Source organism: Phaethon aethereus (genome assembly GCF_964289735.1).
Source record: "Phaethon aethereus genome assembly, chromosome: 2".
NCBI classification, from domain to species: domain Eukaryota; kingdom Metazoa; phylum Chordata; class Aves; order Phaethontiformes; family Phaethontidae; genus Phaethon; species Phaethon aethereus.
This window is the reverse complement of record NC_138582.1, coordinates 78384380-78397918: the sequence shown is the minus strand read 5'-3', so window position 1 is coordinate 78397918 and position 13539 is coordinate 78384380. Positions and strand designations below refer to the sequence as shown.

The window sequence follows — 13539 nt, the reverse complement described above, 5'->3', positions numbered from 1 at the left end:
CTAACTATTTTCATTAGAAAAGTAGGCACCTCATTTGTATTCCCCACAGCCCAAAACAATCTGCCTCAGATATAGCTGAAGACTATAGAAAAGTTAACTGCAAACTCGAGAAGGACCTACTGCAACAGCATAAAATTCATCAAAAATACTTCTTTGCCTCCACTGAGGTATCAGTTTTACAAAAACTCATGTGGGCTGTCACTCTCCTACACTAACAGCTTCAAGAACTTCTTCAAGAAAGGTGCCAACACCACTTTGCCAGAAACCCCCTCCTGAACTGTGCAGAAGTATTCAGTATGCTGGGGAACTTGCCAGCATGACAGTATTTACTGTATGACTAATATGCATTAATGAAGCACAAATGGACAACTATTTACTTGTGCTAATAACGAAAGCGCTTTATTGGAGCTAAGACCTCTACTATGAAGGATTGCCAGGTTCCCCCACTTGCCAAAATTATGTCAAAAAATGGAGCCAGTCGGTAAGACATCAAGAGCTACAGCCAATGTGTAGTAGAGTCTTAAGTCATTGTTTAACATTCAGCTTGCAAAGGACAAGCATGCTCCAAAACCACTGGCTGTTTCCGAGGGCTTGTCTTTTCATTGTAGAGGCTAGAATTTCAAATATGCACACTAGTCTTACCCATACGCAAGCCAAAGCTATCTTAAAATAGCAGTAAAGCCTGAGAGCTTTGCTGGGCATTTGTGTTCTACCTTTCATTGCTTGTTCTTTCAAAACCAGAAAGAAAAAACACTGTATCTTAATGCCTCAGATTAAAATATCAATACTATCTAGCATAAAAGGCCATTAATACCAATAGTTTGGCCCTTTCTACATGAGGGATTCCTGAACGCTGATCAATTTGGTAAAATTCCATCCTGAAAAATCAAAGCCAATTCATCAAGAAAAAAGTCCTTGTCCTATGCCACGCTCTCCATACCACAACTCCAAGAAAGGAACGTACCTGCCGCACTAGAAATGTACCTGAAAAAAGGCAGAGTTTTGTGGGAACCTACGGAGAATTTTTGAAAGAGTATTTCAGACTGCATTATATTAGAAACTGAAATAAAAATTCTTACAGGGTGCAAAAGAAGCAGGTGAAGATCCTTTTCAGTCATAGCTAGTGCCAGGTAGAGTTGACATATTCATCCCTAGCTTTATATAGTAAATGGCACATCTGCCACTGAAGCCATGCTGAGTTTAGGCTACCTATTCTTCTTGGAATCAGCAGCCTCAGTTCAGGACTCAGCTGCAGCATCACGACTAGATGGTCTGCAAGCGTAAAAACAAAATGATCCCTGCCATAAGACATTACATTAACAATATCGTTTGGAAACTGTACCCACAGTTTCTCTTTAGAAACAGAAAAAGATCTCCTCTCAGAGCTGATCACACTTAAACAACTTCATGCAGAATTACAGGGTTTTGTTTGTGGGGTTGTTGTTTGGGGTGTTTTTTCCCCTTTTTTTAACTTAAAAAAAGAAATCATACGTGCTATGAAATACTGTCCTTCCTTTGATCAGCCTCCCTTTGTATTGTGTAGGGCAAGAAAATCTACTGGGCATAACTTTTCACAAGGTCTGTATCTAGACATATTTATTGGAAATACTTAAGTATAAGACAACATTATATCTCCAGTCTTTTCCAAGGATAGAAAAGGCCTGTCTGAGCCAACTGGCATGGATGGCAACAGCAAGAATTATCTGAGCCACAGCAGCTTCTTGCACAGTGACAGCTCCAAATGCACAGCAATCTTATCTTCCACTTAGGAAAAAAAAAAAATCTTCTCCAGTGGTTATTATACATAGAGCACAGAACATCTGTAGGAGGAAGATTCATTAAAAAAACCACCCCCCCAACTATCACTAACATAATTTCAGTTGACTATAAAAAAGCTAGTTTTAAAAATAATACTTCCATTCTCTTACATTTCAGGTTTCTATTCTCTTATATTTACATAGACATTTGAAGTATAAAGCTGTCTTAGGACTGGTACGTCAACTTCTCTCTTCCGTTAAGTGAGAGCTGTTACTAACATGAAAACTCATACTGGTAGTTCTCCAAAATAACCAGTTGGTAAACAGCTTGTTAAATATTTACTCATTTGAAAAAGATTCCATTCATAAGAAAAAACCATACAGGATTTAGTTTGGTGCTATAGTCTGCTAAACTGATTGTTACCATTACTTCAGAATGGTCTACGTGACGTTTTGTGAGAAAACACCAGAAAATGGTCTGTTTTTATCAACGTGGGTATTTTTACAATCTGGAAGTGGCATCTTAAAAGTTGCACACAAGTCAGTACCTAAAAGATATCCATTGCTTTTGATTTTCACAGGATCACTGATCGAAGTTGGAAAGGACCTCTGGAGGTCACCTGGTCCACCCCCCTGTTCAAGCAGGGCTACCTACAGCCAGTTGCCTGGGACCAGGCAACTTGTTCAGATGGCTTTGGAGTATTTCCAAGGATGGAGATTCCATCACCTCTCTCAGGCACCCTGACAGTCAAATAGTGTTGCCTGATGTTCAGAGGGAACCTCCTGTGTTTCAGTTTGTGCCCGTTGCTCTTGTCCTGTCACTGGACACTCCTTAAAAGAGCCTGGCTCTGTCCCCTTTGCACTCACCCTTCAGGTATTTGTATACATTCATAAGATCCCCCTTCAGCCTTCTCTTAAGTAAAAACATAGTAAACTGTAGATTTAAATATTTACGAAAACTAGAGCTAAATCAAGGGACAAATTTTAGAGACTGCTTGTATATAATGACATAACAACATTAGAAGATAGGTTCAGTCTACCGTTCAAGCCTGACCATGAAACCATTAACAGGAAGATGCAAAATTAAGCTTCGTTACTTGTAATTTCCTCACTCAATTTGCAATATTTACATTTTTTCCTCATCACTGTTAGTAGTAAGGTAAGTAGTAAATCATTTCCATGATTTCCATGACCATTAGAGTTCCTTGAGTCTTTTTTTTTTTTTTTTGGTGGGTTGAAAAATCTTACATGACTGAAAAATATGGACCCAGCCATTTGAAATTTCTTGCTCACATTCACCTCCAAAATAGACTTCATGTTTTGCCAACCAACTTCTCTGTGAATTAGACTACAAAAGTCTAAGTGCAAACACTTAAGTACAGACTTTCAACTGAAATTGTAGAAAGGTAAACTGGTACAGCACAAGAAGTAATTAACAAGTATTTCTTGTAAGAAGGGAAACTAATCAATTGTATAAAAGCTTAGTGTGAGATAGAAATTTCTTTGGTTTTTTGCTTCATATACAATGTTCTGAGGAAAGTGGGGGCAAGTACACTTCCAATAGCCTCTTAAAGAGGTAAGCACCCCACTTCTATTTCAATGTTAGTGAAAACAACCGCTTTTGGGACAATTTTTTAAACAGATTTCTTTCCAAGAAAGATGGACAGAGGCTAGAAATCCAGCTCGGGTTGCTCTTAACAAAAGCTACCAAGCAGCGTCAACCAATCCTATCTGTAAAACACATTTGCAGTCTGCACTCAGGGAGACAGATTTCATAGCTTCATATTGGAGGCAACGTCTTGTAAAAACATTAACTAATGTTCTCGCTGCTTTGTACTTTATGTCTGCTGCAGTCCATCAACCCTCTACACCACATACATGTAAACTGTTAAAAGCATTGTCAACAACAAAGTATCTGTTGACTGACACCGCATTTTACAAATCTGATGACTTTCTGCATTGGCAGTAGCAACATTTCAGCTTCATTTCTTCATACAATATGTAGATGAATGATGCAATGCAATAATGCCTCCGGTGTTTTTTCACTCAGCTATGCCCAAGGACTTTGAAAGCCTGCTTGTGCACTTTGGTCCATCCATATTGCCCCATTAGCATGAAAAACCCAAACTCTGGGCCACATTCTATACAAGAAGCATCCTTGCACATTTAAGCCTAATGAGAATAAATTAAGACACCGTTTATTTTGAATCTTAAAAATCGTGTATTGGGTTTGCATGGCAAGGTTTTGGTAGAGGGGGGCTGCCGGGGTGGCTTCTGTGAGGAGCTGCCAGAAGCTTCCCCTGCGTCCGACAGAGCCAGTGCCCAGCGGCTCCAAGAGGGACCCACCGCTGGCCAAGGCCGAGCCCATCAGCGACGGTGGCAGCGCCTCTGGGGTGACAGGGTTAAGGAAGGGGAAAAAAAAAGAACTGGGCAACTGCAATCAGAAAAGAGGAGTGAGAACGTGTGAGGGCAGAGTGTGAGGAGCCTCCCCTGAGGAGGAAGGAGCGGCAGAGACAGCGTGTGATGCACTGACCACAACCCCCATTCCCCGTCCCCCTGCGCCGCTTGGGGGGAGGAGGGAGAGAAATGGGGAGTGAAGCTGAGCCCGGGAAGAAGGGAGGGGTGGGGGGAACGGGTTTTAAGATTTGGTTTTAGTTCTCTTTATCCTACTCCGATTTTAATTGGTAATAAATTAAATTAATTTCCCCAAGTCAAGTCTGTTTTGCCCGTAACAGTAATTGCTGAGTGATGTCCCTGCCCTTACCTCGACCCACGAGCCTTTCCTTGTATTTTCCTGCCCTGCCCAGCTGAGGAAGGCAGTGACAGAGCAGCTTTGGTGGGCACCTGGCCTCCAGCCAGGGTCAACCCACCACAAATCGTAAGAAAGACCTCCCTAGTCTTGACAGACAACTGTCAATACCTAAGTGAACAAAGATTTTCAAACACTGTCAGGCAGACAACGAGGGCCAAAACATAGGTCCTGACAATCAGACTGTTCAATTCCAAAGTGGCAGAGATAAAACTAAGTCACATAGAAGGCATCTGGATTTCATAGGCATAAGGATTATAGCATCCACCAAGGTAACTCTGAATAAGAAATTTTTTTTTTTTTTGCTAAAACTGAAACCCTCTCTAACCACCCCATCAAAGCAAACAATCTCTGAAAATGTAAAAAGCAAGTCTCCCGAAAACCCACACTCACCAAGACAAAGCACCCTAGGAAAACTAGTACAACCTCAATATGCCCTGGACTTGGATCAGATGATGTCCAAAAGAGTCTAACTTACTGTATCGTTTTATGGAAAGCAAGGATCAAAGCTGCCACACTAAAACCTGGAGAAGCTCTTCCTCCTGCTGAAGGCAAAGTAGTGTTGACTGTTGCAGTAACAGCAGTACATCTTCAATTCCACAAATCTGACATCATTAAAGGAGGCTTTTATTACAGTAACTGGCCTCTAACTGATTAAGTCTCTTAGGTGTTTACTTCCCTACTCTTGAAGTGCACAAAGCTTCTCGAGTATGATGTGCAATATTCTGCTCTTATCTAGTCAACAGGACTATTAGCAATCCTGAAATCCACAGCTCTGTACATGTAGGAGAAAGCAATTCCCATTTTCTCCCAATTTTGTGACCAAGTGCTTGTACTGCATTTTATGCCAAGTTAGACAACGAGTATGATATGAACATGTCCTTTCTCTAATAAGAATTCAGCTCTCTGAAAACAAACTGCATTAATTATTAATAAAGTCATGCTTGCATCTTGGTTATGAGAAAACAAATGGAAGGCAGAAAATAGAAGATGAACAGAACATTCCTGCATGCCCAGAATTTTATCATCAGAAACTGAGGAAAAAAAAACCCATCCTTTTGTTATTTATGTCGCTGAAACTCACACAATTCATGCACCAAAGAGTTAAACAACTAAATCTTCCCCAAGAGTTCAAGTCACTGCGCATAAATACTGTTGTGACTACAGATTGCACAAGAACGGAAACACAGTAAATCATCCCATTTTTTCTGAGAAATTCTGGGACTATGTTCTGAATTTCCAGGAACAGAAGACAAACACTGCCAATTCTCACTGCTGGATTTTTATTGAAGAGTTCAAGAATTTGGAAAGGACTCCTGAAAGCCACCAAAAGGTAGTACTGATTTTTTCCACAAAGCTAGAGATTGTTTTTAGGAGAATGCACCCAGTGTGACTGGTTTGTGTGCTAACTCCTGAGAAAGTTACCAATTAAAAAAAAAAAAAAAAAAAAAGGGACTCTTAAGCAAGACCCAAAAGCTTCTGAAAGCAGCAAACACTGCAAATAAAGAGCCCAGTAAGAAAGTCAGAGATCTATACCTTGCCTGTCTCCCCAAAAAACAGAAAAAAGGAAGAGGGTGTGTGTGTGGCAACAAGGCATCCTAAAGGATAGTCTGTAGTGGATATTCACTTTTCCAGGTTCTCATTTCTCTTGCTGTCTTTGAATATAATCCCAAACTTCAATGTGGTGATTTATTCTAAACACTGAAGTTACAGCATTAAGGTCCCAACCTTGGGGACTCTGGAGGAATGTTCTCTATAGCCTTTCCTTCATATTAAGTCAGAAAACGTACTGAAAAAAATAGAATACTTCTTCACACTCTAATCTAGAGCATATTTAGTTTAACCTTCTTTCAGCCCTTTACCAACACAATACTGGCACTGTAGCCAACTTTGAAAGACAAGTTGATGAAAGCTTCTAAGTCAGATTTAGTAGGGGTGGAAAAACAGATGTTCCGTTTTTTTTTTTTTTTAATGCAAAGTTCACTTCTGACAGAAGGCACAGTAGTTGTGAATGAGCTTCCAAAGCTAATCTTTAAACTGGTTACAAGCACTTTGGAGAGTTAACACACAGTAAGATATGACCAAAAATAATTAACAGGGAGTCACTTTCCCACTGTTTTAAGTTGCCCCTGTTGCTCTGACACTTCTGGTCTGTTGACTGCCCCAGACTAAAGCAGATGATCTACAGGGTTTGTAAGAGCAAGAGGAATTACCAAGGAAAATTCACGTTCTTACTGCTTATGAACCACTAAAGACACTTTCATGAGAAAGTCTGACAACTAGTAAAGAATTTGCAGCTCAAAAATGACTGCCTACAATGTCAAGTTTCTCTTACATAGCTCTCCTCTCCCTCAGCTTCACATGATGACTCAGATTATGCTCTACATGAACTGGAAGCATAATTTCACAGCGCATCAAAATTATGAAGTCCAGGCACAGCTATTCACATATTCTTTTAAAAACATAGATCCAAGTATAGTAACAGATTTTCAGGACACACAGTATCTCAAAGCTCATTCTATTTTTATAGCTGCAAAAGCAGTTATAAAGGAACTGTTATGTTTTTCCTGTTATCAGGAAAAGCATTCAGGTACATTCAACTGACAACTCAGCATATACTAATATTAGTCTTTTAGCTAATTTGAAGTTTCATGTTGGGGAAAAATATTTTAAGTTGTCACTTTATGAAACTAAAATACCCTACAGAGGTTTGCTGGGGATTTTTGTTGTTGGTTTTGGGATTTTGCTTTTCTTTCAAATAAGTAGCATGACTGTAATAATCACTAGTAGTAATGTTCCTCTTGGGAGAAAGAGAAAAAGGTTTCAATGTCATATGATACTCTGTTTAATTATTTGTGTATCTGCAGGGCCCAAAAATCATAACTGAATCCTTAGGGTAGTAAACACACTATGAAAACAAGAGAAAAAAGGGCAAAAAACAGGTCATGCCCAAAATAACAAATCTGCAGTTCCATAAAAAATACAAAGCATGCATTATGCCAACCACAACTGCTTCAAAAAAAAAAAAAAAAAAGAACGTCTAAGTGCATTTTTGCCTAGCACCTCTGAATTGAGCTGGGTTTTTTCCTAATATATTCTTTGCAATATGCCATATTGGCTGCTTAGATACAGCACAATGACTCGACAAGTCTAGGATCTTAGGATCTAACTAAGTGTAAAAATCTCTGCCTTTGTTCCTACAAATATAGCATTCAGCAAACATTGATACTTTTTGGTGCAAGGCATTTCACTGGTGTCATAGCTTGCCTTTTTTGTTTCTGGAAACAAGTGCCTTCTCCCAAGTATGAACTGGCTATTTTGAGGACTGATATCAAAACTTAATCAGTATATATTAGCAACCCAGGTTTTTCAGCAGCAGGCCTTGAGTGCAGAATGGTAACAGAGGCTCTGTTCCCAAACATTAGCAAAACCCAGAGAATTGCCAGACAGCTATTAGCAGTTTGATGAAAAGTTTGAATGCACAATCAATCACTGGCACACAGCAATATGATGCTACAAGCTGACAGGAACATGCAGTTTCATAACTTACTATCCGATAAGGAAGATGTAAAAAGGAGTCTGGGCAGCCAGCTAAAGCCATTTGTTCCTTCAAATTTTCTTCAAATTACATCTACTGCTTCACAGGACCTGCAGAGTACAAACAAACTGTCAGAAACCATACTGAAGACATTTCATCAACTTATTATTGAAAACAGTTGGAGGGGGAAGACAGAGAAGAGCAAGATGAGGTGATGAGGATTTGCATCAACTTGATGTAGCGAATCTGCACATTTGCTGTCTGCAGCCTAGAAAATACATTCAACCTGGTATTTCATTCAAAAGCCCAACATAACTATTCTCAGGCTGGATGGCTTCTCCTTTGCTTCCACAGTCCAGGCAAAAAAGAAAGCCTCTCTTCACACCTAGACCCTAACCCTAACCATTTGAAGACCAGCTCTCACCAACTGAGGCTATGGTTTCAATTGTGGAAAGAAAACACTGAAGTCTGGGAGTTAATTAAGATGACAGCCACTTATCATAGAATCATTTAGGTTGGAAAAGACCCATAAGATCATCAAGCTCATTATGCAGCATTAGCCTCCAACACCTAGTTACACAACCTCTTCTTCCCTTTACCCTTTCCTGCCTGCCTTTTCTCTCATGGCTTTATTCTCACGCGATGTATCAAATAGGGTGTCCCATGCAAATCTGCGTTCAAGTCTTGCCCTTCCTCTTCTGAGTGATTATTAGCAACAACTTCGCAAGGTGAATAGTGTTTCTTTTAAGCATCACTTCCATGATCATATAGAGCTTGAAAAAAATCTGCAAACGTATTTAGAAGTGCATATGCCTGAAGAACTAGAAATGACAAAAAAGAAAGCAGTATTAAAATCACTTTCTTGACATTAGCTTAACTGCTGCTTCATAACAAATGAAACAAAACTAAACAAAAGCATTAAAAAAGTGTAAAGCACTATTTGCTGGTCCCAGTATTTCTCCCAACCATTGGCATTCAGCTGGAGACATGCCTGCAGTATAAGACAAGTGATGCCACCTCTGAGCAGACGAAAAAGGGTGACTGGGGGAGAGGGAGCGGACTACAAAGCAGAGCCAGAACTCTTACTCCTACCAGAAGCAAGCTCCTGTCCTGTTCACTGCTGTTTATTATGTATTCAAAACAGAAGTCTGCGTTTTAAACAGGCTACCCACTGCTCTCCAGTAGGCACGAACTGTCACCAAACCAAAGCTCCCAGCAAGATTTATGGGACAGTTAAGTCATGGACAAGGGTAAACAACTTCTTGGAAAAACTGCTCCTGGAGGAGTTGCAGCCTATGGTCCATGTAAACCACGCACTCATCGAGGAAGCTTTATTTTATCTCGTTCCAGGATAAGTTTGGCTGAGGTATGGGGAGCCGCCTCCTCCTCTATCAGAAAGGCAGGCAAACTCCTGGGAGCTTCTTTCCAGGAAGGAGTTACTGGGCTTCAGCAGTTTTCCTGAGGTAGCAGCTTTCTGGGATCAATTCATATAGCCGATTGCCTTGGGAGGAAACTGGTTTTGGCAACAGCAAGTTTGAAAATCTCTTTAACCCAATATGCATAAATCAAGTTGTTTATTCTAGATACCTTTTTTCCATAGCATTCCCTGAAGTTTAAAACCAAACTCTTACAGGATTCCAATTGAGGGGGGAAGGGGTGGAGAAGACCACCTCAAACATCTAACACTGTGGGCATGATACCCAACTTGTACTGTTGCTAGTCTTTAACACATAAACAGTGGTCTACAGCCATCTAACTCCCACTCCATACCTAAAAGTCTACAGTCAGTTTTTAAGATGTATCTGAAGATTTCATTTTCAGGGCAAGATTCGTCTCATTTGCCCAGTTTGTTCTGGGAGAATTAAGCAGATTTATGGAAACTTCTTTCATCTTAGCTGATGTATGCAAAAAAGCCCAAAGCTTTTCACTTCGGAGAGTACAGCTTTCCGTATGTAAATCTAAAGTGAAATTAGGCAAGCCACTGGAGTAGATGTTCTGAAGTTGGTACAATGCATCAAAACCAAAGAGAACTGTATTATTATCCTGTAAGCCCACCAAGATTAAAGGAAGTTTAGGTGAAGGGATAAGGGAAAAGAATTCAGCCTTACATTGCAACTGTTTTACATTTATGATCACTTCAGTATTTAGAGAACAGGAAAAGGCATGAGTGATGTACATTTAACTGTAGGTTATTTAGGACTGACTATCAAAATACTGGTCTTTCTCTTGGTGTTTCAGCAAAAGGTACCGACTCACTTATAGCAAGACAGATTAAATATGTTCCTAAACAATACCAGACCAATTTGTCTACTCTAGGGCGTGCTGCAGTTTATGCCACAGCCCCATTACGCCAATGGAAGATCATAAATTACCTCAAACAATAGTTAGGAGTCAAGACTGCATAATTTATCAAGACCCATTTGCTTCGCTGCTACATTCTTGAGTATTCATTTGTTAACACCGCAGAAACAGAGGAAAGCAATAATCTCTAGATGATATCATTCCTGGTCAGTCACACATTAACACTGATTTAAGATCACATCTCTTTTGTCTGTCTAAAAGCAGTTTCTCAAAGTAGTCCTACCCTAGGATACAAAAAGCCTTTGCTTACCTTTAAGATCTAAGGCCCTTTTGTACCACATCAACAAGTCATAAATTTTATAGGGATAGAACTCTATACCAATTCATTTGTTTAGCAGATAAAAATGAGGATTTAAAAAGAAAAAACAAATCAACTTGTTCTTTGCTATTGTCTTTAAACATGATTTTTAGCATGCTAGTTCTCTTCAGAGACCGTAACTGCCTACAGACTTGTATGTTCTTTCCATGCAAGTTAAACAGCACAAATCACAAAGAGGTATTTATGTGCCAAGTTACTTCCCTCTTCCTAAAATGCCTTAGATGGGGGAGGGGAAACTCCAAAGGATTGTAAATAGAAAACAAGCTATGTAGTCAATCACTGTTAGAAAACTCAGGACATTTGGTGGCAAGAACAACCGCCAATGCAGCATTGAGCCGGACAGCCTGGGCACATTCAAAACCAAGCAACTTCATGTGCTTTTATTGGCTTAAGTGGTCCTCCTTGGACAGAGTCCCTGAAAGAACAACAGTCATGATAAACCAAGTTTCGAAGGTCTTAAGATTTGGTTTTGGTATGATATTCTCTAGACTAAAGAATAGCCTATTGCAAGGAGTAGCTTTGACGTCTTGGTCTCTCAAAAGTGTTAAACCAACTCACACCATCTAAACGAAGATTGAATATTCGTCCTGCATGGAAAATGTTGCAGATACACACCCTGGACATTACCACTGCTCTCAATCAGTTTTTTCTAGTCACAATTAAATTACCCACCTAACCAGCAGATTACGTTATCTATTAACTGCAAATTAAGCCTGTCACCAGGTATGCTTTTTTGATTAATCGCTTGCTTTCTGCATATTCCCAGCAGAGGAAACAGTATCTCACCCAGCACTCTGGAAGCACGCACAGCCTACGCACCTACAGATACTGCGGTAGGAAGATGGCAGGGGTATGGTCACTTTGCCAATTCAGGAAGTTTTCCAGGTTCTACATGTGCCATCTGTCAAAGTCTTTAAATTCAAGAGAAAAATAATTTTTAAAACTCAATCACTTGCGGATTAGTGAGGAACAGGAGGCGAAAAAAAAAGAAAAAGATTACAGCCTGGCAGAGTTGCAAGACAAACTCCAGAGCTCTTCAAAACTGGAGTTATGCTCTTTTATGAAAGGTAACATAACAAATTTGTTGAATACTATTCCCTTTCAAGTCTTGAGTATTTCATTCTTTTTCTTCTGTAATGTTCTACTTTCTGTAACTGAACTACTGCAGATGAGGGAAGGGGGAAAAAGCTTCAACACAGCCTTAAATTTTGACCTACCTGAAGACCCTTCTCCAAGACATCCGGTTTAACATACAGACTTAAAAACCTTTCCTTCTCTTTTATGTATCTTTTATTCTCTCAGACGTTGTGTCACCGGTTCCTTTCTCCCCACGCTATAGCATGAGGCTTAGCAGACCAAACCTGGATTTTTATAAGAAATTAGAACAAAGTCTTAAAATAACTGAGTTCATGCAATATTCTCCCCTAAGTCACCTTCAGAACTGTCTGGTTCAACTCTGCTGGACTTATAATTTTATACCATTAAGAGCCAGGGGAAAAAAAGAGACCCTGTCTCATCAGTCCACACAAAGAACACTCTGCAAGATCTCAGCTGTCCACCCACCTGGCTCCACGCTCCCTACTGCTTCACAGCATCTAGGAAAGTGTTTTGGTTTTTTCCTGCAGACATATATATATTTATATATATATTTTTTAATATATATATATATATATATAAAAATCACAGAAGCATGGCTTCAAGATAAGGTAGTTAAACAGATGTATCTAGCAATCCTCTACACCAACACAGGGCATGAAGACATACTTACACTTTCTTACTAGTCTACTCCTATTGCTATAGTTACAATGGAAATAAGATTTGGATACAAGCACGAGGCACACCAGTGAATTTTCTGTAGTTGAAAGACCTGGCAGCTAACCATGTTCCCAGCTGCAATTAAACCATGGGACCTACATATCCTTTTCCATGCCAAGGACAAGATCCACACAACTTTTCACAAAAAGGAAGCCTGACCACGTGGGCTGGAAAGAAAGTGCCACCAGATCCCCTAGCTGGCTGCAGCAAGGAGACTCAATCCTAAAGCACCCTTGGCAGCACACACGTTTGCCACCAGCCTCCAACATGGCTTTAGTAATCACAGAATCACTAAGGTTGGAAAAGACCTTCAAGATCATCAAGTCCAACCATTAATCCAGCACCACCATGTTCCCTAAACCATGTCCTGAAGCGTCACATCCACATGTTTTTTGAATACTTCCAGAGATGGTGACTCCACCACCTCCCTGGGCAGCCTGTTCCAATGCTTGATCACCCTCTCTGTGAAGAAATTTTTCCTAATATCTAGTCTAAACCTCCCCTGGTGCAACTTGAGGCCATTTCCTCCCATCCTATCACTAGCTAGCTGGGAAAAGAGACCAACACGCACCTCACCACGACCCCCTTTCAGGTAGTTGTAAGAGAGCAATAAGGTCTCCCCTCAGCCTCCTCTTCTCCAGGATATTTAAGGACTTCTAAAGCAACTTCTCTTTTGGTGGTGGTTTCAGGTAGCAACTGTGTCAGTTTACAAGACTGAGGATGCCCTCCACCTCCAAGGTGATCATTTGGTTAGCAGGACTCAAAGATGCATTAGTGCCAAACAAATACAACCAAAAGACTCTGACTTCAAACCAATACTGGCAGCTTCCCGCGCAAGGAACAACACATCATTGCTCTGTTAGGTACTCAGAGGGCTGGATTCATAATCTCAAACCTTTTATTGTCCACTTCTCCATTTTACTCACTCCAAACACATGCT

General features: G+C 40.2%; 1 protein-coding gene across 1 annotated transcript in view; it reads right to left on the bottom strand.

The window, feature by feature from the left end:
- GRB10 (growth factor receptor bound protein 10) overlaps positions 1-8185 on the bottom strand; it is a gene marked incomplete at its 3' end in the record, with an annotated part of 110190 nt that extends 102005 nt beyond the window's left edge. Inside the window, exon 1 of the mRNA XM_082015274.1 lies at positions 8117-8185. Within this exon, the coding sequence (XP_081871400.1) occupies positions 8117-8167 (51 nt within the window). The 5' untranslated portion in view covers positions 8168-8185. The remainder of the gene's footprint in view (positions 1-8116) is intronic.
- Between the last annotated feature and the right edge of the window lie 5354 nt (positions 8186-13539).